This window comes from Oxyura jamaicensis, chromosome 22, assembly GCF_011077185.1.
Source record: "Oxyura jamaicensis isolate SHBP4307 breed ruddy duck chromosome 22, BPBGC_Ojam_1.0, whole genome shotgun sequence".
Taxonomy (NCBI): Eukaryota; Metazoa; Chordata; class Aves; order Anseriformes; family Anatidae; genus Oxyura; species Oxyura jamaicensis.
The window spans coordinates 1,062,345-1,088,939 of NC_048914.1; the positions used below are offsets into that span (position 1 = coordinate 1,062,345).

Sequence of the window (26,595 nt, forward strand, 5' to 3'; positions counted from 1 at the left end):
TCCTTGGGTCGGTTCCTGCTGAAGACGCGCGGCTCCGAGACCCCTGAGGGGTGAGGAAGCTGCCGATCCGGGGGCTGCACGTACGCCGTGGGCACCTCACGGAGTGCTGAGCACCTCGTGGCTCACGGCACCGCTTCGAATCCGTCGCAGCCCGCGGCGGGGCGCGCTGCCTCCGCGTGGCTCCGAGCGGAGGCATCTCCCGAGCCAGGTGCCCTGCCCGTGGGAGGGATCGTGGCTGCTCACACACCTCAGCCAGCCCCTGCCTGGGGAAGTTTTGTGTGGCTGAGTGGACGCACGGCACCGAGCCGCTTCCCTCGGTATCACTGTGGGGCACTTAAACCAGGGCCCGGGCCGTACCGGTTGTATTTAGGGCTGCGAAACGTGTTGATAGCTGAGCTAGAGCTGTGACGCTGCTCTTATTTTTGTAGTTCCACTCCAAAGATGTTTGTTTGAGACAGGGTGTTGTGGGAGAGCACACGAAGTGCCTGCCCGGCTTGGTATTCTGTGCTTTTTTCCCCCGATGTGGGCAGAAAAAAAGAAAGGCGTGACGCATCTCGAGATCTTCACACGGGTAAGCTTCCCCGCCCGCAGCTCTTGCCGCCCGTACGTGAGTCATCCCCTTGCTGCCTGACTGCACAGGAAGAATCCCGTCCCCGGTGCGAGCTCGGGGGCCGATTCCCCTTCCGCTGGCCGCAGCAGCGCCTCGCGGCGCGAGGTCTGCCCTGCTGCAGCCTCCCGAGCTTGCGGACAGTTGGGGATCTGCCTGCGGCCGCTGAAGACGGTCACGTTGACGGGGGCCTGGTTTCCTTGCCCGGAGATGAAAGCCGCAGCTGTTCTGTTTTTCTTGTGGTTCATTCCTCGTGTAAGAGGGGAGGGGGGCGGCTACGTGCACAGCTTGACCCACTTAAGAGAAAAATCCTTTTCTTTTCCTTTTTATTTCCTAGCTGTCAGCCAGCACAAAGGGAGAGTGGGAGAAGGTCCCTCCTGCCTTGAAATAGCTCCCAAGTTTTTCGTAGTAAACTTCTGATGCTGCAAGTACTTGCAGAGGCTATTTTGGTGAGCGGGAGTGTGAGGTGGGGGGAAGAGAAAGGAAAACAAGTCTGGGAACGTAACCCTGGAGGGAAACGCGCTGTCTGGGGGGGTGGGAGCTCGTGCAACAAGGCGTCGCTGTTTCAGAGATGCCGACTGCAAAGTCAGGCGCGCTGTCGGGTGGCTGCTTTAAGGCCGGGCTGCGGGGTGGGAGCTGGGGGCTGCTGTCTGCTGCCGGCGGGGGGAAAAAACCGTCTGCCAAGACGTGAAATCCTGCGTGCATCAGAGCCGCTCCTTCCTGAAGTTTTAGGGTTCGTGCTGTGCTCCTGCTTTGTCCTGTTTTTTTTTTAAGAAAACATTGAAGGATAGTTTACAAAGGCTTTTTTACAACCTGCTTGCTTTTATATCCCACGAGCTTTTCCAGATGTCTCTCAGTCCTCTGTCACTCCAAGTTCTGGGGGAAATCCCACCCCGCTGAGAGCACTGGGCTGTTCCTAGCAAGCTGAAGCTTCTGCTACCAGGGCCGCTGTACCTCGAGCGTCTCAATCGCTGTTCCACCATCAGGTTGTGCCGAGCGGGGCAGCACCAGCTTTTTACCAGGTGGCCGAGATCAAACCTCACGTCTCTGCGGGAGCTGTCGCCTTGCTTGGTGGCTCCGGCAAAGCAGGAAGGCGCCGAGAGGCCGAGCCGGCACCGAGGGCAGGAGCCTCGGCCGGCAGAGCTCGCACCCCGCGGCAGCAGGGGACTCGCAGCTCAGCCTCCTCCTGCCCAGCAGCCTCCGTAACCCCACGGCGTGAAACCTCTGGGGATGACTTCTGTTGATTAGTTTCATTTATTTTTCAATGGGGTTTGAATTTAGGTGATGTGTTTCAAACTGGCCAAGGTGCGTGAAACCTTTTCCCTTTGGACACGAGACGTTTTTGAAGGGATGGGATCTGTCGGTACGTCACTTTTGCCAAAGGCTCTGTAAGGCCAGCTGCCTCGCCAGTTTGAATCAGCGAGTGGTTTGTTTTCTGCTGCAGTGCAACGCACCTTGCTTTGAAGGATCAGAATTTTTATATTTCTTTGTACTTTTTTCTGTGTGGTAAAGTCAATAAATGATTTAAAGAACTACGCTGTTCTCACCCCTGGTTTTTTGGTGCACGCGTTATTTGCCTGATCTTTGAAACCTGGCAGTGACGGGGCAGGTCAGTTCCTCCTTTTGCAAAAAAAAAAAGAAGCTTTAGAAAACCCACAACGTCTTTGAGCTGTGATTTATGTTCTAGGCTTTGTGGGGGAGCCTCGATTCGCACAGGTAAGGTCAGACAGCGTGTCCCCGAGCACCCTGCAGCCGGAAAGAGCCGAGACAGCCTTCAGCTGCCAGCCTGGGTGAGAAGTTCCCAGACGGTTTCACGATCGGCTTCGCGATCAGCAGGCGCTTCCCTGCCCGCCGCCGTGGTTCCCTCTTGAGGCTGTGGGGTTAGCGCGGAGCTGAGGCTGCGGTAGCGATGCTTTTAGGTTTGTCCTGCTGCACTCCCTCCTGCTCCCACACGGAGGCTCCCTGAGCAGGACCCAGCGCAGCCGCTGAAACTGGGATGGACTGGGACAGACTGGGAAAGAGGGAGCCCAGGGGAGCAGGGCCAGGCTGTGCAGGGTGCTGCTGGTGACCAGCCTGGAACGGGGAGAAGCTGCCACGGGCCTGAGCTGCCGATGCTGAGGGTGCCTCTGGGTAGTGCCTGCAGCTGCTTCCACGTGGAAGAAACTTTCCCCTTTCCTCCACTTTTTCTCTGAAAGGAGAAAATCCGCCCTCCTGCACTCACCTCCGGCTTGGCTGACCCCGCAGTGTGTGCAAGGGACAGGCTGGAGGAAAAGGGAGGGCTGCTTTTTATTTTTTTTTCCTCCCCAGTTGACCACATTGCTGAGAGAAGGGAAAAAACAAACAAACAAAAAAAGGGTGAATGCAGGGAATTAAAAATCCTCTGCTCAGGTGGAGTGCCCTTCCGAGCCTTCCTGTGACGAGATCAGTGCCGTTCTGCTGCACATCTTCAGGGTGGTGTCCCAGAGAAATAAGGATTATGCTCCTCTCACAACTCCTCAACCCCCTTGCCCAGTTCCAGCCTGATTTGGGGGTGCCATAAGGGCCTCAAAGCTATTTTCGTCCTACAGGTAGAGGGAAGCAGCAACCCAGCAGGTCCCTTGACATGAGGCGGTGACGTGGGGACCCAAGACCCAGGTGAGTGCTGAGCGTGAGGTTGTGTCAGGGCAGCGGCACCGCACGCCCACGGAGGTCTCAAAGTCCAGGAGAGGGCAAAATGCTCAGCGAAACACAAATTATCTGCGAGCTGGGCAGGGCTCTGTTTACTGGAGCCCAGTTATGCAGGACTAAGCTGAGAAATGCCGATATGGCTGGGTTTTCTGCGAGAGGCCCTCGGGGTGGAGGCGGCACGGGGTGGAGGTGGCACGGAGTTACCATGCGAGCACAAATCTGCTCAGCCCTGGGGCGCGGGTGGGGGCATCCCCTGCCTGCTGCAGGGCCTCAGGCACCCAGGAACGGGCAGGAGGAGCAGGCTGAGCAAGCACCTCGGTCCCGTGGGGTGTCCCAGCCCAGCCTGTGCTCATCCCGTGGAACCAGGAGGCTTGTGAAGAGCCAGTTCTCAGCCGTGAACTGAGCCCTGCCTTGAGCAGAGCTCCCAAATCCGCACCCCGACCCCCATCCCAAATTAACCTCCAGCCTGCGAGTCCCGCTGAGCACCCTCCTCATTTTTTAAAGCCTTGAGCGAGAAGCAGCCTCATGAACAAACAGCTCGAGCCCGGGGTGATCTTTACACCGCAGCAGCAGTATTTTCATTGTGGGTAGGGCAGGTAAACATCTGCTTTTCCTCTGTAAGGAAAAAGCCCACGACCCATGGCCTGTGCAGGTTTACTGAGATAAGATTGCGTTCACGGTGCTGGAGCTCCTCTGTGGGAGAAGGTCGGGGGCTGAGCAGGTCCCAGAGCCCTGCTGGAGCCGTGCTGGGCTTGGGGCTGCTGTCACGGGCGTCATTTGGGCAGCCCTGCTCTCAGACCCTGTTCCCTCCAACATGGGAAGGATCTGCCCCAGACCTTCCTGGTGCTACTCCCCCAGGCAGTTCTGGCACACCCCAGGTCACCTTCTCAGAGGGCTTTCTGCTGTTTTTCCCACAACTTCTCCTTTTTTCCCCTTCTACGTAGCCGGGGACTTCTTGCAGCCAGACTGCCGCTCTTCCTCCTCTGGCCCTCTTTGCAGAGCCGGGCCGGGAAGGAGCTGGCAGCTCTCAGACGTGGCCGAGAAGGGGAAGACCTCCCGCGTCAGGTTGGTGACGAAGCAGGGCATCTGCATGCAGCCCTTGTAGGTGCCCCGGGCCTGGAAGCGAAGGGCCACGTCCCTGTTGAGCCGGGTGGCCAGGCGGCCGAGGGCCAGGCCCCGCTCCTCCCCGTCCAGCGCCCTGAGCAGCGCCTGCAGGAACCTGGATCCCGAGAGGTTCAGGAAGGCCCCGTAGCCTGCGGAGGAAGGAGAGATGCGTTGGAGCCGGCCGTGTCTCCTCCAGGTTTTGGCTCACAAGGCTTCTCCTTACCCGGGCTGCAGGCGAACATGACGGCGGTGTTGGGAGGGATGCGGAGGTAGTCCGAGAAGCTGCATGGCTCCGGCTGCCCGCCGTCAGTCTCCAAGAACACCCCCTGGTCCAGCGCGTCCCCCCGGCAGGCCTGCGGGCAGAACCACGGCCGTTGGCTTCCCCTGCTCTGCTCCCAGAGAGCCCCTGGGGTCTTCAGGTCCCTCTGTGGTCCTGCAGACCCCCCAGGAGAAGCCTGTGCCCCATCCCGCTCCACAGGCCCCAAGTGGCTCCTCTCCAGCCTCTTCCCTCTCAACCATCCAGCCCCGAGCTCAGCTTTGCCGAGCCTCCCTTCGCTGCCTCCTCTCTTCCCTATGTGAGCCAGGTTCCTTTGGGGCTCCAGGAATACATCCAGAGCCCCCCAGGTCTGCTCGGAAAGCGCCAGCAGACTCCCCCTGAGTGCAAGGTTTTGTGTGTGGTCGCTGATTCCACGTGGTGCTTGTTGCTTTCTTCCAGGGATGGGGTTTTGGGAAGGCTGGAGAAGGACCAGCACTGCCGAGCCCGCCCTGAGGACCCATCGCATCCCCTTGTGCAACAAAACCCCAGCGGTAAATCCTCGCCTGGCCCCCAAAAGCTGCCCACAGAGGAGCTGCACTGAACAAGAGGCGGGTGTAGGCCGCCGGGAGTCGTGGTGGTGCCAAGGGGACCTCACAGCCCTGTGGTGTTAGCCCGAAGGGAGGACGGCCCTCGGGGCCAGGTGTCAGCGTGGGCCCGCACCGGTCCCCGTTTTTGCTGGCTTGGCTGTTGGGGACGTCCTTGGTCGTCACCATGCCCTGCACGGTGCTGAGCCCTTTGACCAGAAGGAAGCGAGCGCCGTGAGTAATTTATACTCGCTTTCAGGTGAAGATTTCTGTGTATTTGCATATTTGAGCAGCAGAGTTGGTATCAGTCAAGGTTGCAGGTTGCTAGACTGTTTGTTTGCTCAGGGAGCTCACCTAATCCTTCCTGATCTGATCGCTTACAGCTCCCAGTGCTGTCCTGCCAGGGTGCGCTCCCGTTCCCCAGGGGACCAGGTGTGGGGATTTTCCTCTGCACCACCAGGCTCCTTCTGGGCTTCTCCCAGCCCCACCGCAGGAGGGGGGCACGGTGATGGAATTTGAAGGCAACTCTTACCGATTTATCCACACCCTGGTGGCGTCTGGGGGGGGTAGTGCAGTGGGCAAGGAGACCCCAAAATCAGCATGAAAAACAGGGCTTGTAGGGGGGAGCAGGGGGGCAAGAAGAGACCGAGCTCCTACAGGGGTAGCAAAGTCCCAGGTAAACCAAACACACACTGACAGCTCGTGCTTGCGCCAGTCTAACTCTGTAGAAACTTAGCCAAAAGGGAACAAATTATCACCAGCAGCTGCATTACCTGGATAAAGAAGACTTTAGGTCTTTCGGCGAGCACCGGGCAATTCTGCGGTGACAAAACCTGGAAGATCCGGGTCAGCTTAAGCGGCTTGCAGTCAGAGCCGAATACGGCCCCCTCCTCCCCGTGGCTGGAGATGATGCTCACGAAGAAATCCCCGTGCTTGTGGCTGCACTCTGTGGGGGCACAGCCGAACATCAGCTCTGCCAGCCATGGCCGCGATTTGGGGGCTTTGAGCGGCTCCCAGCGTGCTGGGGACCTCCCTGCCTCCAAATCTGAACCCCTGTGGTGGGGTGACCCTAAAGGGCCTGGGTCTGACTGTGGGGTGAGTCCCCAGCTGCTGCTGAGCTGTCACAGGGTGCTCAGACCAAGCTGGGCAGAGGCAGAGGTGGGAAGCGGGAGCTGGCTGGGCTTTGGGGAGCGCGGCGGTGCTGCAGGGACACGTACCTTGCTGGTAAAGGTCCTCCATCTCTTTGGCTGTCCTGTTGTGCATCAGTTTCACCTCGTAGTTGAGCTCTGAGAGCGCCTTTGAAAGCTTCTCCGCTTCCCTCTTGGCTCCTCTCCGGGCCCCGAGCGCCTCCTCGCCGGCACTGCTGCAGAAGTCGGTGTTGACGATGATGAGAGCCCGGCTTTGCCTTGCCTGCGCCATGCTGGGGCGCCCCTCAGGTGAGTTCGTGGCCTGGAAACCCCCACGGCCCCAGCGGGGAGCTCGGGCTGGCAGCAAGCCCCGAGTGCTCCTTCGACTCAGCGCCAGCGTGGGCTGAAGGAGGAGGGCAAGGCAGGAGCAGTGCCCTGTCACCTGCCAGATGTCACCTGGGCATGAGTCACTGGGGCAGGAGATGGCCACGGTTTGCCACTGGGCTTGCTGAGCACTGTTCAGCCTGGGGCATGCAGGGAGGGAAAACAAACAAAACAAACAAAACAATCAAAAAACACGAGGATTTTGGTCCAATGGGGTCATTGGCAAGGGCAGGGGGTGCTTGCACATACCTCCCTGCATGGGAAGGGGAAGAGAGGGCTGGAGAGAAATGCCTGTGGTGTGGGAACACCCCCTGCTTTTCCCAGGTGGAGTTTGCGTCTCCCTCACTCCAGTCCCCCCAAATCCCTCTGGTTCCTGCTCCCAGCTCTGGCTGCTGGAAAACTGCCCCCTCCAGCTCCCCCGTGGCTCCCAGCAGGACTCTAACTGGGAGCTGAATTCTGCTCAGCCGGCACGGCTCTAGCTAACCCTGCTGGCACAGGGAGGCACTCACCAGCTGGGCACCACGCGCAGGGGACACCTGCTTATGGTGCCCCGCTATTTTATTGTCCCTGGAAGCAGGCCGTGCTGGTGCGGGACAGCCCCAGCGATGGGGTTTGGCCCCCTCCTTATGAGCACAGCTCTCTCCTTCCCCAGCTTGCCCAGGCTGGTGGGAAGCCCTGAGAGCCCACCGGTCTCCTTGCTCACTGCCACCCAGCTGGGGAGATGTGGGCTAAGAGAGGTTTGGAGAGCAGGGACGTCTCTGCTCAGCCCTTCCTGCGTCCCCTGGGGGATGCGAGCAGCCCCTTCACGCCACCCTGACCCCAGCGCTGCTGCTCCCACATCACGAGGCACTGAGCGCATCACAAGACTTTTTTTATTTCTAGTCTCATGTGCTTCCCTTCCCAGCACCGCGGCGGTCAGAGAGGGCTTTGATCGTGTGCCCAAGCTTCTCCCGGCCAGCAGACAGGCCGGGCTTTTTGCTACTTCTACAGGAGCGGGGATTTGCACCATCACACATCTCAGGTGATGAGCTGCGCCGACGTCTGCAGCATCACCGGACCGAGGGCTGTGGGATCGCGGAGCTTGCAACACCGCCGCAGCAAGGCACGCCATGGGATGCCCCATGCAGCTGGCGAGCACCGCGTGCCGTGGCTCCTCAGTAACCTTAAATCCAGCTTTAATCAATCCACCTCGGCGGGCAACAACACCTGCCCTGCTGACCTTCGCTGGCAGCAAGCGGCTGCAAGGCTGCAGGGTGAGGGCTGGAGCCAGGAGCGGGCTCCTTCACGGGGGGAGCCTCGGTGAGCCCCCTGTGCCTTTGTTAACACACAGCGACGGGGCTTGGCTTGGCTTGGGGCGATTTGCCCTCGCTTCGATGCAGCCATCATCCACCCAGGGACTGACAGCGAGCGGGTCTGGCGCTGCCTGGGCAGGTTTGTGCAGGGTGCTGCTGGGCTCTGCCTTCTGGCGCACCCCATTTCTTGGGAGTGCTGCAACTTTGCTCCTGGCCAATGCTGCCTGTGTCAGCTCTTGGTGTCCCAAATGCTGGGAAAAGGGATTTGTCCTCAAAAGGGCAGCCGGGACGGGGTGGTGGTGTGCGTTGTGGTGGAAGGAGGTGTGCTCCTGCTGGACAGGACCTGAGGCAAGCTGGCCAGATGCGGCAACAGCTTCCTCCTGGCCTTCCTTTGGGGCTGCATGAGAGAAGGATGCGCTACCTATGCCAAAAGCCACCGCTGAGCCGTGATGCGGGGGTGATCTGCCGGGCTGGGAGGGGAAGGGGGCACTGGTGGGACGCCGGGCCTCAATCTCTCTTCTTGTAGTCGTTGGTGGTGGCTCGTATGTGCTTCCTCAGCCTTAACGCGTCCAGGTGGAGGTTGCGGTTGAGGATGGCGCCGGCGCAGAAGAGGGCTCCGTGCAGGGCTCCCATGAAGCCGCACATGAAGATGTCCTGCCCTGGAAGAGAGCAGGAACGGGCTTCATCCTGCCCAGCGGTAACAAACCAGCGCTGGGCAGGGCGTCCATGTCCCAGAGCGGGGGAACACCCGGCCCTTTCCTCCTGCCCTTGGGACCGCACGGCGGCGATGCGCTTCGGTGCGTGCCAGCATCCCTCGTGGCACCCCGCGGCACGGAGGTGGCTCGTCCCCTCGTGCCACTGGGGGATTGAAGATTTTTGTCCTCCCACCCCAATTCCCTGGGGACGTCCTCACCCGAGGACAGGGGCTGTGGTACCTGTCAGGTAGAGGTTGGGGACAGCCGTCTGTGGCCGTATGGTGGCTATGGCTTCGGCTTGCATGCGGGCGATGTCGTGGTTGATGCCGTAGATCTCCCCCCGGGGGCTGGCGATGTAGTGCTGGTTGGTGAGGGGCGACCCTCCGGAGATGTACTCGATCTGCAGGGGACAAGGGCAGGCGTGACGTGAAGGGGGTCTGGTGCCCCCAGACATGGGGCACGGTCTGGGACGAGGCTCCCTGCAGCCCCTGGGTGGTGTTCGTGGCCAAGTTTGGGCACAGCGTGGTCCCAGAGGACAGCAGCCAGCCCTCTTGCAACACGCGTGGTCAGGAGGCTGCTGAACAGGCTAGTGCCACCCAGGACCCAGCAGGGACTCGGGAGAGGAACCAGAGGACCCGTGAACCCCTTGTTTCCTCACCTTGTCCTCAATGTTGGGGTAGAGTTTGAAGACAACCTCCATGATGGCATCCACAAAGGTCTTCTTCAGGTCCTCGTAAGCATCTCCCCGTTTGTTGACCGGCTTGTCCTTCCACTCCTCAAACCACTCGTATTTGGCAAAGGTCACGATGGCCAGCGTGCATTTACCTGCAGCGGGACAAGGCTGGCGTGTGTCCCTCTGCCCCCTCGGTGCCACCACTTTGATGCCACCAACCCAGCCCTGGGTGTAGTCACCACATGGAGCCTCTCCTCCCTTTCCCCTCGTCACAGGACAAGCTGCTCAGCACCTTCTGGCTGAGCCGGAGGCCCTCAGACCCCTCCCTGAACAGAGCCAATTCACACCCCCTTATTTCCAACCCCCCAGGGCGTTATTTGGCTGCTTTAGGGGAAACTCTCCTCATCCGCATTCGGGAAATGAACCAAAACCCAGCGAGAGGTTTCGAGTCGCTGCCCAGCTTCAGCCTTCACCTGGGTGCCTCGTTTCCCACGTGGGGTCCTTGGCCGAGGGGCAGGTGACAAACAGGAGCGGGATGTTCTTGGCAGCCTCGTCTCTGGACGAAGTCAGGTACCGCTTCATTCTGCAGAGAGACGTGGGGTTGGGGCCGGGTTCGTGCAAGCCTTTCTGCGAACACCTGCCAGAGCCGAGCCACCACGCAGCGAGGATCTGCCAAGAGCATTCTGAGCATTTCCTGAGCTACCACCCAGGAATTTATCTCCTTGCGCTCAGCGAAGCACATCGGAGGTGAAGGCGAACGTACATTTCATCCAGGTTATTTTCTGGGTAGACGAAGTAGTTGGTGGCTTCCAGCCCCAGCTCTTGGCTCGAGCCCGTGAGACCTATGAAAACGCTGAAACCCGCCTCGCCGTGTTTCACCATGCCAAGCTGGGACCGGATCTCTGCGACACGGGGGAAAGAGGTGGAAAATCAGTATTTTCCTGGCAGCTCAGCTACGGGGAAGTGGCAGCTTCTTTCCTAGAGGAAGCCCCTCTCAAATCTGCGTTGCTCCTCTTGATTGTATCGGCTTGCAAAACTGATGTCCTCCTGTCCCCAGGGGCAGGAGGGCAGCTGGCAGCTGTACAGACGGCGGCAGAGCCGTCGCATCCCACTGGGCAGGTTTTAGGGCACCCTTGGCATGAGCTTTCGGTGCATTTAACTACTTCTTGTGACTCAGCTGTGCTCCTGCTCTGCAAGCACTGAACATTTGTTCAATGTCGTTGTCCAGGAAGCTCCCACCGAGGCAGCAGGGAGCTTTGTGGCAGCGCTAAACTCAGCTTGGAGCAGGAGTTTCACCAGCTTTCACAAGCTCCTGGGCACTGTGCCACGTTTTTTGGAGCAAGCAAGCAGCAATGCCAGCTCCAGCAAGCCAATGTAGCCTTGATAAATCCCCTGCAAAGGGACTCGGGATCGCCGCTGGGTTTTGCTGATGCCCAGGAAAGAATTGCAGAGCTGCTTCCTGATGTGGATGCTCTGGCTGAGAGGGGATTACTGTGCTAATCCCAGCCAAACCCAGCGCTGGAGGCAGCAGCTCTCGCCCCCCCTCCCCCTCCACAGGGCTGCTTCCGTGGCGTTTTACCAGGCAGAGCCCGCGCCTCCGCCGGCAGGAGCCGTTCGTAGGTGTTAAATAATCCAGCGTCTGAAATGATGGTGGGAGCGTAGATGTTCACCAGATCCTGCCCCTTCTTGACGCTCACGCCTGCAGGGGAGAGGCGAGGAAGGGAGAAAGGCTCCGGTTAGAAGCACCAGCGGGGGAAGCTGCGAGTGCCCCGTCCCATCCCGCCCCGTCGCTCACCGCAGGCTCTGCCCTGGGAATCCAGCAGGATGCTCTGCACCGGCGCCCTGCCCAGCACGTTGCCCCCGGCCCTCTGGATGATGGGGATGGTGTGAAAGGCAATTTCCCCGGCCCCCCCTTTGGGGTACCAGGCGCCGTAGAGGTAGTGGTTCACCAGGATGCTGTGCATGGAGAAGCTGGCCTTGGAGGGGAGCACGCCTGCAAAAAGGGCGAGCGTAAGGAGCGCTTTCCCGGAGCGGGGCAGGAGGAAGGTTCAGGGCAGGAGGTTAGCGCAGGACGGCTGCTCCCTCGCGTGCAGGATTCGTGCTGGGAAGCCGAAGGATGAGGAGGAAAAGCCACGGCCCTGGGGGACGAAGGCGAGCAGGGGACAGCGGGCAGGGAAGCGCTGTGCCAGCACCGAGGATGGCACCGAGGGCTCCGGGCGGTTCGGCAGCAGCGATGCGAAGCCAAGCGCGGGGAGCTGGGATCTGTCCGGCACGCATCCAAAAAGCAAAGCAGAGCAGGATTTGGGGGGGGGGGGTTGGTTTTGTTATAAGGGGTCTAACTTCACCCCTGCAGGGTGTCCGAGCCTCGCGGCGCCGTACCGTAGGTGGGGAAGATGTAGCTGAGGATGGCGCGGAGCTCTGCGTTGGTGGTGAGGCTGTCGACCACGTCCTTCAGGCTGCGCGAAGCCAGCCGGCAGAAGGGGCTGAGCCAGGGCAGCAGCCCCGAGCGGCACAGCAGCCGGGCCAGCGGCAGGGGCAGCAGCTTCAGAATGCCTATGGCTTTCATCCCTCTGGTGGCGCTCTGTGAGAGAGGGGGGCTGTCGAAGCGCGCCCCCGACCCTCCCCGCATCGGGGGAGGCCGCCAGGGCTGCGAACAACCAGGGGCTGGGCACGGAGTGGATTTTTCTCCCTTCTTTCACTGCTCGCGCCCCGCTCTGAGCACATCCAGAGCGTCCTCAGATGGGTTAAAAGCTCTGAGCGCGATGCAGGGCTTTTGGGGTACAAAATGGAGATTTTGAGGTTTTTCTCCTGAGGTGTTTGGGACGGCGAGGCTCTGCGAGGAGGCAGGTTGTGCAACACCACTGTGCTGTGTGGTTGCCAAAAAGCCGTGCCCAGGGCAGCAAAGGGGAAGAATTTCCTTTCCCCCCACATGACCCCAGAGCAAGGAACCAGAGCCCAAAGCTTCAACCACGGCCCCGTGAGCGGAGGGAACGTGACCGAGCCCGTGCCCCTGGTACCTGCGTGAGCTGCTCGAACTTATCGATGGCGGCCGTTTCTCCGGGGAAGCGCTCCCTCAAGCTGCCGAAGTATTCCTTCCTCCCCGTGAGGACGCGGTGCGCCCTGCTGCGCCTGGGCTCCCCCAGCACCACGGCGTCGTAGGCGGCCGGCATGGGCACCCACTCGAGCTGCCCCTCCGTCAGCTGGTCCACGATGAAGCGCGTCATGCAGCTCTCGTGCATCTGCCCCACGTAGTGGATCCCTGCAAGAAGCCACGGCGGGGTGTTTGTGGGAGGATTTGGGGCTTATTCTGTTTATTTGGGGGTTTATTCTCCTCGCACCGCATTCCTGTGAAATTCCCGGCTCCTCCGGGCTCGGCAGGGTGCCCACAGCCTCCCGCTGCTGGGGCAGAGTTCACGTTCAGAAGGAAATCCAAGTGCTCAACGCAGCATTTTTCGGTGGTTTTTCAGGAACTCTGGTACACACTGACATAAACTTCCCCTCCTCACCACGCTGCTGTCAATAATTAATCCTGGGCACGCTGCGAGACGCACGGAGCTCAACTTTGTCTCGCTGGAAGAAGCGTGCTGCGGGGTCCTGCCCGTACGGGTGGTGCCACAGGGATGTGGCTGTGTCACAGCGACGGGACATGTCGCGCCGGGCATCGTGGCGCACCGTGGCCGTGCTCTCTTTCAGCAGGGGAATTTCTAGGCTCGGGCAGGTCTACGAGACGCCACCACTCATCCCTGCAAAGCGCTGGGTGCGTGCTGCGGATGATGCTGTGACCCCGGTTCCCTGAGTGGGGGCAGCGTCCCCGAGTTCCCCCCCAAGGGCTTTGGGTCCTGGGCCGGTTCCCACCCCGTACAAGCGTCGCCCTCTCTGCACCCGCGCTTACCGGTGTCGAACTCGAAGCCCTTCTCGCTGAAGGTGTGGCAGCAGCCCCCCAGCTTGCCGTGCTGCTCCAGCACCAGCACCCGGCGGCCGGCCTTGGCCAGCAGCACGGCCGCCGCCAGGCCCCCGATGCCGCTGCCGATGACGATGGCATCCAGCCCCGCGGGGACTTTGTCTGCCGAGAAAACTGCGGGAGCGGGGTCCTCAGTGGGGGCTCCCCAGTTCTCGATGGGGGGTGATGCCACAGGGATGGGGCACTTGGGGGGGGCAATGGGGGTCCTGGGGATGGTGGTCCCGGGGATGGGACATCCTGAGGATGGTGCACTTGGGAGATGGGGGGCCCAGGGGATGGGCGTCCTGTGGCATCCCGGGCACGGGACACCCAGGTGATGGGGGTCCCAAGGCAACTCAGGGATGGGAGTCCTGGGGAATGAGGGTCCCGGGACATCCCACAGATGTGGATCCCAGGGATGGGGGTCCTGGGACATCCCAAGGATGAGGCTCCCAGGGCATTCCGGAGACAGGGTGCCTAGGAGATGAGGGTCCTGGGACATCCTGGGGACAGGGGTCCTGAGGGCTGGGGGTCCCAGGAGATAGGGGTTCTGGGACATCCCAGGGCTGGGGATCCTGGGGCATCCCGGGGATGGGGTGCCTGGCAGATGTGGGTCCCGGGACATCCCAGGGCTGGGGATCCCGGGGGATGGGGGTCCCAGGACATCCCAGGGACAGGACACCGGGGGACGGGGGTCCCAGGACATCCCAGGGACAGGACACCGGGGGACGGGGGTGCCAGGACATCCCGGGGACAGGACACCGGGGGACGGGGGTGCCAGGACATCCCGGGGCTGTGGGTCCCGGGGTCTGGGGGTCCGGACTTATCCCGGTACATCCCGGGGAGCACGGGGACCGGTCGCCAGCCCCTACCTGCCTTCAGCACCGCCCTCCGGGCAGCCTTGTCGGTGACCAGCGGGGCCGGCGGGCGCCGGGCGTCAGCGGCGAAGGGGTTGGGGCCGCGGGGCCAGACCCAGCGGAGCAGGGCGAGGAAGAGGAGGAGGCCGAGGCCGAAGGCGAGCAGCGCGAACGGCCCCATGGCGCTGCGCCCGTCTGCGGCGCGCCACCGCCGGCAGCGCGCTCCCGCCGCGCAACGCCCAAGTCCCGCCCACTCCCGCCTGAGCTCCGCCCACTCCCGCCCGAGCCCCGCCCACTCCCGCCCGAGCCCCGCCCACTCCATGCTCGCCCCCCCACGCTTCTCGCCCCGCTCAAGGCCCCGCCTCCCACCCCGCCCACCCGTCCGGCTCTTGCCGCCCCCCCTCCCCGCGCGCGGTGCATGCCGGTCGTTGTAGTCCCTCGCCCCGCCCCGCCCGCCTCCCTCCCCCGGTCAACGGACTGCAGCTCCCGGCGGGCAGCGCGGCCGCGCCTGCGCACTGCGCCGCGCCGGAGCTAGGCTGCGCCCGGCGGCCCCGCCGCCGCTTCCGGTGGGCGAGGGGTCAGGGGGCGGGGGGCAGCGGGCGGGGGGCTGCCGGGGGGGCGGGTCAAAGGGGCAGGGGGCGGGGCTACGGGGGTCGGGCTGGGCTCGGGGGGGCTCAGGGGCAGCCTTGGGGACCCCCCTGTGGGGGCTCAGTGGGACCCCAGGGGGGCATTGGGAACCCTTGGGGGGCCCACGGGGGGGGCACTGGGGGCCTTGGGGACCCCCTTGGGGGCCTTGGGGTCTCAGTGGGGACCTTGGGGACCTAGGGGGGCTCATTGGGGACTCTGGGGACGGACCCCCATGTGGGACCCCCTTAGGGGGCTCACTGGGGACATTGGGGACCCCCCTGGGGGGCTCATCGGGGACCCCTGGAGGATTCAATGGGGGCCATCGGGGACCCCTCTGGGGGCTCACTGGGCACCCTTGGGGGACCCCCTTAGGGGGCTCAGTGGGGACCTTGGGGACCCCCACAGGGACCCCCTTGGGGGGATCACTGGGGAATCCCTTAGGGGGACCCCTTTGGGGGGTCATTGGGGATCATTGGGGACCCTTGGGGGCTCATTGGCGACCCCCTTGGGGGGACCCCTTTGGGGGGCTGATTGGGGATCCCTGCGGGGCTCATGAGGGATCTTTGGGGTCCCCCAGACCCCTGTTGACCGGCGCTGCTTTTCCCCCGCAGGCCATGAGCGCCCCCCCGGCGCCGCCCGAGGAGCCCCCGCTGTCCCCGCCGGTCCTCGGGGTGTCAGGGGTGAGCGGCAGGGGGGGGGCGGGGGGCGGCGGGGGGCGAGGGGCGGCCCCGCTGAGCGCTGCCTCTCTTTCCCGGCTTAGATCTCGGCTCCGAGGCAGCCCGGCCTGCTGCAGGCGTTCGGGGGGGCCGCCGGTAAGCTGCCCCCATCCCTTCCTGCTTCATCCGCTCCCTTCCCGTGGTGGAATCCCCTGTGGAGCTGCCGAGCCCCCAGGACCGGGCTTGGGCTCCGCTGGGGGCCGGGTGGGGGTAAGGGGACACCTCCGAGCCTGCTGAGGGCTGTGGGGGCGAGCAGCCCCCCCGGCCTTCCCCAGTTCTTGCCTCCAGCGTGTTTCCCTCGGCAGAGAGCAGCGAGGAGGTGCGGAGAGCGCGGGAGGAATGGGAGGCGCTGGAGGAGATCCAGCCAGGTCCTGCTGATCCCAAAAGCGCCTGGGGTGGGGGGTTCGGGCAGGAGCCAGCTCCAGCGCCCACTTCGAGGCAGGGCTCGGCCGGGAGGGCTGACGCTGCTCCGCGCCTCCCCGCAGGGCTGCCGGGGAAGTCCGGGCTCGTGCCCCTCATCTCCTTCAACGAGGCGCTGCAGCACTTCCAGACCGCCGACCTGTCCGCCTGCAGGGTGCGTGGGGGGCCACCAGCTCCGAGCCCCCCGGGGCTGGCATCAGGAGAGGGGGCACGGCGAGGCTGCGGGGCTGCGGGTCCTGCCTCGTCGCCCCGTTCCCCGCCTCGTGCTCTCCCCTCTCCTCGTGCTCCTCTCTTTCCCCTCGCTCCTGCCCTTCTCTGCTCTCTGCGATCCCTCCTGTCCCGCTCTGCCCGCCGGTGTCTCTCCCCCACCCGATGCCCACGGCACCGGCCCACCCCCATCGTTTCTTTGCCTTTTTCCTCTCCGCAGAAGAAGATCCAGGCGACAGCGCGCAGGCAGGGCCTGGCCGCTCTGCTTCGCTTCCTCTTCGGCCCCCCGCGGCTCCAGCAGCAGCTGCAGGGCGAGCGGGACCTGGCTCTCGCCATGGCTCACTGTGAGTGTCCCCTGTGCCCCCCCGCGGGCCGTGGGCCCCACCGGTGTCACGCCGAGCACCGCTCAGGGGTCCCGGAGGCGCCCAAAGGATGCCTCCCGTCTCCTTTGCTCCACTCATTTGCACTCTCAAGCTTGCTGTCGGGGGACGCAAATGTCCCCGGCACGCTTGCAGGAGGAGATTCCTTTCCTCTACCCGCAGTTTGTGCTTGGTTGGGGTTCCCCAGGCAGGGAAAACACTTTCCAGCCAGCAAAATTTCCCGTGCTGTTTGCGTTATTTCCCCCCCCCCCCCGGCACTCACACGGCGCGCAGCTTTGTGTTTCGGCACCCCCCGGGCTTTTTCTAATCCCTCCGTTCTCCCCTGCAGCAGGGCGAGCGCAGCAGGGACGCGCTCCGTGTGCCCCTCAGCGGTTTCCCGCGGTTCCCAGCTGGCCTCCGGCGTCCCCCTGCCGCTGGGGGTGGCTCCTGTCCGCCCTGCGGTGACAACGGAGGGGGTGCCCGGTGTCACCGAGGGGTGTTCTCCCTGCCAGGTGGCCTGGATGACAGCGAGGCGGTGCACATGAGGATCCTGCAGACCATCTACAAGAAGCTGACCTGCTCCCGCCTGGGTTGCCCGCGCTACGGCGCGCACTGGGAGGAGCTCGGCTTCCAAGGTACGGCGCCGGGGGGTGGGGGGGACACCCGGGGCAAACCTGAGCGAGGAGGGGTCTCGGCGGTCCCGTTCCCTCCCCCGGCGGTGGGGTAAAGCCTCGGGAGCTCCGTCCCTCTGCCTGCAGTTGCTGCCCAGCACCCTCGGCAGCCTGCGTCCAGCTGGAGGGGACGGAGGTAGCTGCTGTCACCGCTTTGCTGGGGCCGTTGATGCTCTTCGTTAGCAAGCGATCTCTGCGGCTAACGAGGCGTCCCTGGAGGGCTGGTTCGTCAGCCGAGCCCTGGTCAGGGCTCTGTCACCGAGGGCAGGTTGCTTTCAGCCTCGGCTGCGTGCTGAAAACAGCGTGATTAAAGCTGCCGCTGTCTTCTCACAACGTGTGGCTTCACCGGGGTTTTCGGTCTGGTTGGCTTGAGTTAAACAGGGCAGCCTTTAATGAAGCACAAAGCCCGCGGGAGGAGGCGAACGGCCCCCTCTTCTCTTCATCGAGCCCACAGCTGGTTTCAATCCCCCTGATTTAGTTTACCAGCTTCAGCCAAGGTTGCCCCGGGGTGGGTAGAGCTTGAAGATCCAAATTCCTGGAGATGCCGTGGGCACGTGGGGAGGAGAGGAGTGGGGAGGAGAGGAGTGGGGAGGAGAGGAGTGCTCCTTGATGCCCACATCAAAGGGGCTACGGCACCGGTTCAGCGCCTGTCAGACAGGGGAATTCCCGGGAAGCTTTCCCCCAGGATGCGATCGCTGAGGTTCCTCTGCTCTCCAAGTGGCCGAGGATTAAGCAGCCCAGGACGAAGGGGAGGAGAACAGCCCCCGATTCACCCTCCTCGCTTCCAAGGTGCGGATCCGGGCACCGACCTGCGAGGGACGGGGATGCTGGGCCTGATGCAAATGCTGCACTTCGTAATGGACGCGCAGACGCTGCCTCTGGCTCGGCAGATTTTCAGGCTGTCCCACCACGAAACACAGGCACGTCCTCCCGCCTCCTTTGCTCACCCTCTGCCGTGGTATTTACCTCTCTCTTTGTAAAGCTCGGGGAAAGGTAAGCACAAAAACCTTCCTGTCTTCACAGCCAGGGCCTGACTTTGTGCTGCGCCTCCTTGCTTGGTGGTGGGGTCTGTGGGGCCGCTTGTGGTAGGGCTCTGCGGCTCCATCAGGGATTTCTCCACCAGCCAGAGCAGCTTCGCTGGCTGCTTAGTCCTCCTCACGCTGCTCAGGTGAGGCAGGTGGTGGCCGGAGAGCTGAGGAGAGCTGGTCAAAGCGTGAGGCCAAACCCCGTGGGCTGATATTTTTTTGCTGGGAATAAGATTTTAGAGAGCAGAGCTCCCCTGGTGGGGCTCAGGTCTGCACCTGGGCGGGTTCAGAGGGCTGGCACAGGCCAGACCGAACGTCTGACGCTGCGTGGTGTGGCCAGGAGCAGCACGGAGGGACAGCGAGGCTGAGCAGAGGCAGCCTGCGGTTTGGGGCATTGGTCTTGGCTGCTTTTAGGTTTCACCCTGGGTATCAGCATCCTGATTTGTGAATCCGTTGCCTGCAGCCATCACCGTGTGGGTCTGGGGCCGTGCAGACGCAGCACCGAGGGGCTGGTGGTGTCCAGCACCTCCGGCTGCTGGAAGGGAGGACGCCCTTCTGGCAGAGCCGACGTAACGCCGCTTCTCTTGCAGAATTTCCCCTTCTGCATCATGTCCGTGAACATCACCCGCATCGTCCTGCAGGCCCTGAGGGAGGAGTGCCTCTCCAGGTGAGGGCTGAGCCGCGCAGCCCGGCTGTGCTGCGCCCTCCTGCCCTCGGGGCTGCCCCACCACGGGCTGCCCAGGGGGAGAAGCGAGGAGAAGCGGCTCCGCTCGGTCCCCCCGCGCGTGCTGCGGGGGCTCTGCGGGCTGAGCCCCTCTGTCCCCGGGCAGGGAGTGCAACCGCAGGCAGCAGGTCATCGCCGTGCTGAACGACGTGTACGCGGCCGCGTTTCTGCAGCTCTACCGAGTCTGGAAATCGCAGCACAAGACCATCGCTGACTCCGGCTTCCTCCTGAAGGGTGCGTTTCCCCATGCTTCCCTCTCCTCTCCCAGCCAGGAAAGCGACCCCGAGGCGCAGGGACCAAGCCCGGCGTGTTCTGGTGCTTCTGGGAGCGCCACGTCCTGCTGGGATAACTCAGCAGGGCAGAGTGCAGGGAGGGCCCCAGCCGTTCGTCTTCACACAGAGCTTTTTCAGCAAGTGCTGTTATTATCTTAGCGCCCCGTGGTTTGTTTTCTTTCCTAACTTTGGGGTCTCAAAGCTGACAGGCGAACGCCCGCCGCTTTCGGAGGGGCGCCGTGTCGTGGTGCCTGGAGGTCACGCCGGCGGGGTGACCAAACGGGGACGTTCTCGCCCCAATTCCTGCAGGCTCGCTGACGTAGCGCGGCGCTGGGTTGCGTAAGCGCTGTTTGTGGCGCGCCGTGTGAGCGGGGCGGCCGCTGCCTTGCTTTTCGCAGTCAGCACCGCATTAAGCAGCAGGGATGTTTACTCCGGAGGAGAGGGCCCTGATGGAAGCAGAGCCACTCGGGTGCGCTGTGCTAATGGCTCTCTCTTAATTCGGGGTCCTGCTGGTGTGGCCGGGCGTGGGCTTGGTCCTGCCCCCCGGCGGCTCTGGGCTTCCCCGTAGGTGGGGTCGGCTGCGGGGGTGCTGGGGCTGCGGTGCTGAGCTCCACCGAAGGGTGGTGAGGAGCTTCTTGTGCTCTCGGCCCAAGTGCAGCCTTTCGTGAGCAAAACAACCGAGCCTTTTCCAGAGGGGACAGCGGCGATACACTGGGACACGAGAAATGGAGTTGTAAATATTTGGGTAAAAGCCGTGCACCGGGAGCGTGCGTCCCACGCTGTCCCTGCCACCATCCAGCCCTCGCTTCTCCTTTGACTTTTCCAGAACTGGAGCTATCCACCAAAAAGAAACCGAAGCAGCTCCTGAAATCCTTGGAAGCCTACGTGAGCAAAAGCCCCGTGGCAGACGGCATCCAGCGACCGTCCCCTCCCTCCGGCACCAGTGGCTCCATCAGCGCCGGCCGGGCTGGCGAAGAGCTAAACTTCACGGGTGTCTGTGACCTGCAGGTTGAGCTGGAAGGGGAGCCCCGGCTGGTCTGAAACCCGCAGCGGGGAGCCCTGCTCGTGGCAGCGCTACCGGGGGGTGCCCGGTGCTGCTCGGGGGGCTTGGAAGGGGCTTGCCCCGAAGTGGCAGGCGCAGAGCGATGCCTGTGGGCAGGAGGTGCCGAGAGCCGTGGTGGGAGAAGCGGCTGGGACCCGGCTTCGGGCACTCGGCCAGCTGGGGCACCGTGGAGCGTAGATTTTGCCCTAGCCCCCCCCCAGAAAGGGTGGCCGTGTCCTTCCCCTGCGGTTTGGCGGCGTCGCTGGGAGCCGCGGGGCGGCGGCAGGAGCAAACTGCAGGCTTCGACCCTTCCGAGGTAGAATTCGTCAGGTTGGTGGTTGGGCTTGGTGACCTTGAAGGTTTTTTTTCCAACCTAGGTGGTTCTGTGATTCTAAAACTAAGCACAGGAGGAAACTGGGTGGGTTTTATTAGCCGCCGGCCTTGGGCTGGGTTTCCCATCTGCCCTGCTGTCGGGACCGTGCGGTGCTGTTTGTCTTTACCCCCAGCAGGGAGAATCGTGCTGCTCGGGGCAGGCCCACGGCTGGAGCTGGAGCGCACCGGGAGGGCTCAGACCTGGCTGGAAACGCACGGGGGAGCCCTCCCCTCTCGCAGGGCTCCCCACTCGCTGCTCCAGAGCACGTGGGAGGGCTTGAAGCCCGTAGTTTTGGGCCAAACCCCCGTATTTCACACCAGTAGTGCTCCAAGAGCTCTTTGAGGGTTTGAACACAAGCCGAGTGTTTGGGGAGCCCTCCTCAACTCCCCCCAGGAGTTACTTTGTGTGTAAGTATCAAAATAAGGCAGTAAAAGAGAAGAAAATAAACTTTTCTCAGCGTTCAGAGGCTTCCGGACATGGGCTTGGCGGTTTCCGTGGCTGGGCTGGGGGCGAGGTGGTCACGAGGAGCGGGACGGGGCCAGGAGAGGAACCAGGGCCTGATTCTGCCCCACAGCAAGGCTGGGAGCCCTGTCCAGCCCCCGGCTGCAGAGAGGTGACTTCTCTGTGCCCACCTCTTTATTTCAGGAAAACCTCATTTAAGGGGGGAAAAAGGGGTTTTGCCTCGGTCTGAGGCTCTGCGCCGTCCTGCCTCAGCTTCTCCCTCAATAAACCCCAAATTCTGGTGATGGCCGTAGGTGAAGGATGGGGCCCCGCTGGGGGTCAGCCCCTGCAGCATCCCTGGGGGGTGAGGGGGGAAATGGGGTCAGGTCGGTGTCCCCACCAGGGGGACGAGGACGGGTCCCCAGCATGGGGACACCGCTGTTGGACGGGGCACGGAGGCCAGCCTGGAGCAGCAACGGCTCCAAAAGCATCTTCAGCCCTCGAAAGGAAGAGGGAAAAAAAAGCCCGAAAAGCGCGGAGCTGGAGATAAAAGTGTCCTTTAACAAGCGAGATCCGGGAGCTGGAGAGACAAAGGTGCCTTACGGCGCCCGGCGGCTGCCTCATTGATTGCCTGGTCTGAAACGGCGCTCGGGGACAAAAAGAAACAGGCAAAGCTGCCCACGCGCCCTCAGCACAAGTGCCGGAGCCCAGGCAGCCTTTTTTTTTTTTTTTTTTTTTTTTTCTCCTCATAAAATAATAAAGAAATGGGGCAGGAAGAGCGGGGGCATGGAGCCGGGCACCACCTCCCTGCTGCTCTTCATCCCAGCCTGAGGTTTCTCTTAGGGGTTTTCACGGGGCCGCTAAGCAAGCGGGGTTCGTGTGGCTGGTTTTGGTGTCAGCGCCTCGAAACCGGGGCAAGGTCGGGTCCCGAGTGCATCGAAATGTGGCCAAAAGGGGCGATTCCAGGAATTTCTGCCATTGGTTTTTGGAGCTGCTTGGGTGCCCCGTCCAAACCTCTCAGGGATGGAGGCAGGGGGGAGATGGGGGGGGAAAGACCTGGGGCCAAAGTCCTCAAACTGGGGGGTGGCTGCAGGGTGGCCGGGGTCTGGGGGGGTCATCCAGGGTCTCAGCCCTGGGGGATGCAGGGGCAGCGAGGACGGGCCCGGGGGGACCCCGAAAGGAAGGGACGGGAGAAGGGTTCCCGGGAAGGGACGCGGGTGCTGGCGCACGGTGCGGTTCCTACGGGGAGGGTGACAGTGCTGGGGGGGTGACAGGGGTGCTGGGGGGGGGGCTCAGGTGCTGGAGGGGGGCTCAGGTGCTGGGGGGACTGGCAGTGAGTACTGGGGAGGGACGAGGGTCCGGGGGGGGCGTGGGTGCTGGGGAGGGGACACAAGTATTGGGAGGATGCAAGCACCGGGGGGGGGGGACACCATCCCGGGGAGGGGGACACAATCCCCGGGGGAGGGGGGGTGGCACGATCCGAGGGGGGGCGGGTTTGAGCCCGGCGCATCCCCCGGCTCGTCCGCGTGTCCCCGGTGCCGCCCGGGGCCGCCCCGGGGGCGGGGGCGGCTCTGAGCCCTCCCGCGCCCGATCAAAACCCCGCGGAGGCGGCGCCCGGCGGCGCAGAGCCCGGTGGCACCGGCACCGGCAGGCGGGGACCGGGACCGGCACCGGGACCGGGCAGGGGACGGGCAGGGTGCGGGCAGCCCAGCAGCAGCAGCAGGATGGCGAGCGGGACCCCCGTCCCCCAACCCACCCCATCCTCATCCTCCCGCCCCGTCCCCCGCGTCCCGGGGGGCCGCTGAGCGCCGGTGGCCGGATCCTGGGTCCATGCCCCCGTCCCCCGCCATGGAGAGCCCCGAGGGGGGGTACTCGGTGCAGGCCACCGCCGCCATCGCGGCCGCCATCACCTTCCTGGTGCTCTTCACCATCACGGGCAACGTGCTGGTGATCATGGCCGTGCTGACGAGCCGCTCGCTGCGGGCGCCCCAAAACCTCTTCTTGGTCTCGCTGGCGGCCGCCGACATCCTGGTGGCCACGCTCATCATCCCCTTCTCGCTGGCCAATGAGCTGCTGGGCTACTGGTACTTCCAGAAGACGTGGTGCGAGATCTACCTGGCCTTGGACGTGCTCTTCTGCACCTCGTCCATCGTGCACCTCTGCGCCATCAGCCTGGACCGCTACTGGTCCGTCAGCCGCGCCATCGAGTACAACGCCAAGCGGACGCCGCGCCGCATCAAGTGCAGCATCCTCATCGTCTGGACCATCGCCGCCGTCATCTCCCTGCCGCCCCTGGTCTACAAGGGCGAGAAGAAGGCGGCGCCGGGCGGACGGCCGCAGTGCAAGCTCAACGAGGAGGCCTGGTACATCCTCTCCTCCAGCATCGGCTCCTTCTTCGCCCCCTGCCTCATCATGATCCTCGTCTACCTGCGCATCTACCTGATCGCCAAGCGCCGCCACCGCCGCGGCCAGAGCCCCCCCGCCGCCCCCAGCCCCTCGGGTTCGGTGCCCCCAAACGCCGCCCCCACCACCGATGGGGACACCCGGGGACCCCATCCCCTGCCGGCAGACAGGACCTCGCTGCTCAGCCCCGAGGAGCCGTCGGCGGCAGCGGTGGCGACAGCGGGGGCCGGCCAGGGGTCCGAGGGGTCCCCACAGCCCGTGGGGCGCCCCAGGGACACGTTGGCCACGGGGACGGGGCGGGTGGTGCTGGCACCCACGCTGAGCCCCAGCCCCTGGCGGAGGAAGGCGCAGGCGAACCGGGAGAAGCGCTTCACCTTCGTGCTGGCCGTCGTCATCGGCGTCTTCGTCCTCTGCTGGTTCCCCTTCTTCTTCCTCTACAGCCTGGGCGCCGTCTGCCCCCGGCGCTGCAAGGTGCCCGAGGGCGTCTTCCAGTTCTTCTTCTGGATCGGCTACTGCAACAGCTCCCTCAACCCCGTCATCTACACCGTCTTCAACCAGGACTTCCGCAAGGCTTTCCGCCGCATCCTCTGCCGCCGCGGCGCCCGGACGGCGTGGTGAGGGGCTCGCCCCCGCCCGGAGGCACTGCACCTTGCCCCCCCAGCCCCCCGACGCTACGACGGGTTCGTGCCGCGGTTTTCGGGGAGCTTTGCTCTTCCTTCCACCCCTCTCACCTTCGCTGTCTCTGCCGGTCCTGGTGGCCGTCCCCTCGGGGCACCCTGCTTGCACCGGGGCTCCTCATTTTCCCTTTTTCCCCCTCGTTTTCCCCTTTTCCCCCTCGTTTTCCCTTTTTCCTCCTCGTTTCTCCCTTTCCCCCCCCGGTTTTCCTCCCCGGCCAGCAGGCTCTTGGCTGGCAGCGCCTGCCCGCCCGCTGCCTCGTCTCGCTGCCAAATTTACCGCGGGAAACCCGGCCCCACGGGGCTGGGGGCACGTGCCACCCGTGCCACACATCCCCTGTCCCCGAGCCCGGTGGCATCTCCCCAGCCGTGCTGGGGTGCTCGGCGGGCAGACCCCAGCCCGGGAACGGCAGTGGGGGGGGGGTTTCAGGGATTTTCTCCCCACCCTACACACGGTGCCCCCAGGAAATCGGCTTTTCCCCCTGTTTTTTGGGTGTCCCAGCCGAGCCCCCCCAGTCCCGGGGGCCGCTGCCTTTTAACAATAAAAGATATTTTGTAATAAGAAAAAAAAAAATCATTTCCTTCTCGACGCCGCGGAGGGGACACGGGGGCACAGCCCAGCTGGAGCAGCCACCTCTCCCCGTGCCCCTGCTGGGTCGGGGGGCCCTGGACCCCCCCCCTGTGGTGCAAGGGCAGCGCTCGGGGCCGAGTTCCTCCCGCGGTCGCCGGTCGCCCGCCCAGGAGGAATGTTTGCAGTGCGAGCGGGAACAAAATGTTTGGACGGGGTCGGTTATTTATGGCAGCGCACGGGGAAAATAAATAATAATTATAAAAACACCCCCCTGCCCCCCCCCCACCCCCCCCGCCCCAAAGAATAAATCTCTGCAGCTGCCTCCCGCAGGGCCCGACCCCGAGGATGTTGAACCGGACGGGGGTGGGAGGCAGCGCCGGGGGACGGGGACAAAGCCCTGTGCTGGCCGCTTGCAACGGTGCCATATGAAATGATGAGGGGGGGGATTCTCGGGTGTCTGATATAGGGCTGTGCTGCCCGGCCCGGGGACAGGGGGGGTCTCCTGGAGGGGGTTTCGTGAGCTGTGCCCGTGGGGTGGGGGTCTCGGTGGTGCAATGTCACCCATGCCGGTGCGACCCACACTGCTCTATCGTGACCCACGCGGCTGTATCGGGACCCACAGCGCTGTGTGGTGTGCCCCACGCTGGTGTATTGTGGCTCGGAGGCCGTGTCACACCCCACAGCAGCGCACCGTGCCCCACACTGGGGTATTGTGACCCAGACCATTGTATCGTGCCTCCTGATGGTGTGTTGTGACCCACACCGGTGTATCGTGACTCACGGTGGTGCATCACGACCCACACGGGTGTACGATGACCCACGGTGGTGTAGCATCCCCCCCACCACTGTATTGCGGCCCACACCCGCATGTCATGACCCCGCTGGTGTATCGTGACTCCTGGTGGCACGCTGTGACCCACAGCGGGGTATCGTGACTCACACAGCTGTGCCGTGACTCACGACGGCGCACGGTGACCCACACCAGTGTACGGTGGTGACCCACACCGGTATATCGTGACCCATGCCACTGCACCGTGACTCGCGGTGGTGCACGGTGCCCCGCAGTGGTGCGTGGGGACCCCCCCCCCAGTGTGTGGTGCCCCCCTGTGCTGCAGGATCCACCCCCCCCAAATCCTGCCTTATACCAGGGTCCCGTGCCCCACACCGCTGCCTCCTGACCCACATATTCCCGAGCCCCCCATCCCATCCGTGCCCCCATCCCACCCCGTGTTCCCCCCGCCACCAGCCCGGGGAGAAGCAGAGGACGTGGGGCCGCACATGCCGAGCCCAGCCCCGGGGGACAGGGCTGGGGACAGCTCGCCGCTGCGGTGCCGGAGCGGTGCTGGCCCCCCGCCACCTCCCTGTCCCATTGGGGACGTCGCCTCTGGCCACCCCGAAACCGGGTTGAGCTTTTTTTGGAAGCCCTTTCCCAGCTCGGACACTTCCCCCCCCCTCTCCAACCAAGCCAGCGGAGGCTGGCGGCCGTTGGCCCGACCCGGCGCGCTGGGACAGTGCTGGGGTGACGGCAGCGCGGGAGAGGGCGTGTGACCGGGGCCGCTGTGCACGCCGAGACCCTGGCCCCCGGCCAGCCCTAGCCCCTTGCCCTCCCAACCCCCATCCGCCACCGCCTTGCACCCCACATCAAGGGGAGCTGTGGGGCTGGGTATGGTCCTATGGGGCTGGGTATGGTTGTATGGGGTTGGGCATGGTTCTGTAGGGCTGGGCATGGTACTATGGGGTTCAGCATGGTCCCATGGAGATGGGCATGGCTCTGGGGGTTTGGGCATGGTCCTGTGGGGCTGAGTTTAGTCCTATAGAGCTGGACATGGTCCTGTGAGCCTGAGCATGGTCTTACGAGGCTGAGCATGGTCCTATGGGGCTGGG

At 63.7% G+C, this 26,595-nt stretch overlaps 4 protein-coding genes and 1 long non-coding RNA gene across 6 annotated transcripts; 3 read left to right on the top strand and 2 right to left on the bottom strand.

Moving 5' to 3' along the window:
• Window positions 1-89: 89 nt before the first annotated feature.
• On the top strand, window positions 90-21,094 carry LOC118177492. Its single transcript, XR_004755812.1, has 3 exons — window positions 90-1,809; window positions 5,515-5,519; window positions 20,265-21,094. It is a non-coding gene; the product is annotated as an uncharacterized LOC118177492 (long non-coding RNA).
• LOC118177491 (caspase-3-like) lies at window positions 3,193-7,191 on the bottom strand. Of its 2 annotated transcripts, XM_035345223.1 has the most exons (4): window positions 6,436-7,191; window positions 5,992-6,164; window positions 4,602-4,731; window positions 3,195-4,527 (listed from the first exon to the last, which is right to left on the bottom strand). In XM_035345223.1, exons 1-4 carry the CDS (start codon window positions 6,635-6,637, stop codon window positions 4,211-4,213), a joined length of 822 nt encoding a protein of 273 aa, XP_035201114.1. In that variant the 5' UTR covers window positions 6,638-7,191; the 3' UTR covers window positions 3,195-4,210. The 2 variants fall into 2 exon arrangements, with proteins under 2 accessions (XP_035201113.1, XP_035201114.1); XM_035345222.1 differs by lacking the exons at window positions 5,992-6,164; window positions 6,436-7,191 and having other exon boundaries at window positions 3,193-4,527; window positions 4,602-5,275.
• Window positions 7,583-14,420, bottom strand: RETSAT (retinol saturase). Its single transcript, XM_035345215.1, has 11 exons — window positions 14,202-14,420; window positions 13,282-13,464; window positions 12,407-12,648; window positions 11,769-11,970; window positions 11,185-11,382; window positions 10,969-11,088; window positions 10,153-10,291; window positions 9,863-9,972; window positions 9,375-9,541; window positions 8,957-9,116; window positions 7,583-8,680 (listed from the first exon to the last, which is right to left on the bottom strand). Exons 1-11 carry the CDS (start codon window positions 14,365-14,367, stop codon window positions 8,529-8,531), a joined length of 1,839 nt encoding a protein of 612 aa, XP_035201106.1. The 5' UTR covers window positions 14,368-14,420; the 3' UTR covers window positions 7,583-8,528.
• On the top strand, window positions 15,413-21,055 carry ELMOD3 (ELMO domain containing 3). The gene is made up of 10 exons (XM_035345219.1): window positions 15,413-15,493; window positions 15,574-15,625; window positions 15,835-15,897; window positions 16,015-16,103; window positions 16,377-16,500; window positions 17,028-17,150; window positions 17,976-18,106; window positions 18,802-18,878; window positions 19,042-19,169; window positions 20,034-21,055. Exons 1-10 carry the CDS (start codon window positions 15,428-15,430, stop codon window positions 20,246-20,248), a joined length of 1,068 nt encoding a protein of 355 aa, XP_035201110.1. The 5' UTR covers window positions 15,413-15,427; the 3' UTR covers window positions 20,249-21,055.
• Window positions 21,095-22,561: 1,467 nt separating the features above from the next.
• ADRA2B (adrenoceptor alpha 2B) lies at window positions 22,562-24,227 on the top strand. Its single transcript, XM_035345218.1, has one exon. The coding sequence runs from the start codon at window positions 22,894-22,896 to the stop codon at window positions 24,082-24,084; it is 1,191 nt and encodes a 396-aa protein (XP_035201109.1). The 5' UTR covers window positions 22,562-22,893; the 3' UTR covers window positions 24,085-24,227.
• The last annotated feature ends 2,368 nt before the right edge of the window (window positions 24,228-26,595 follow it).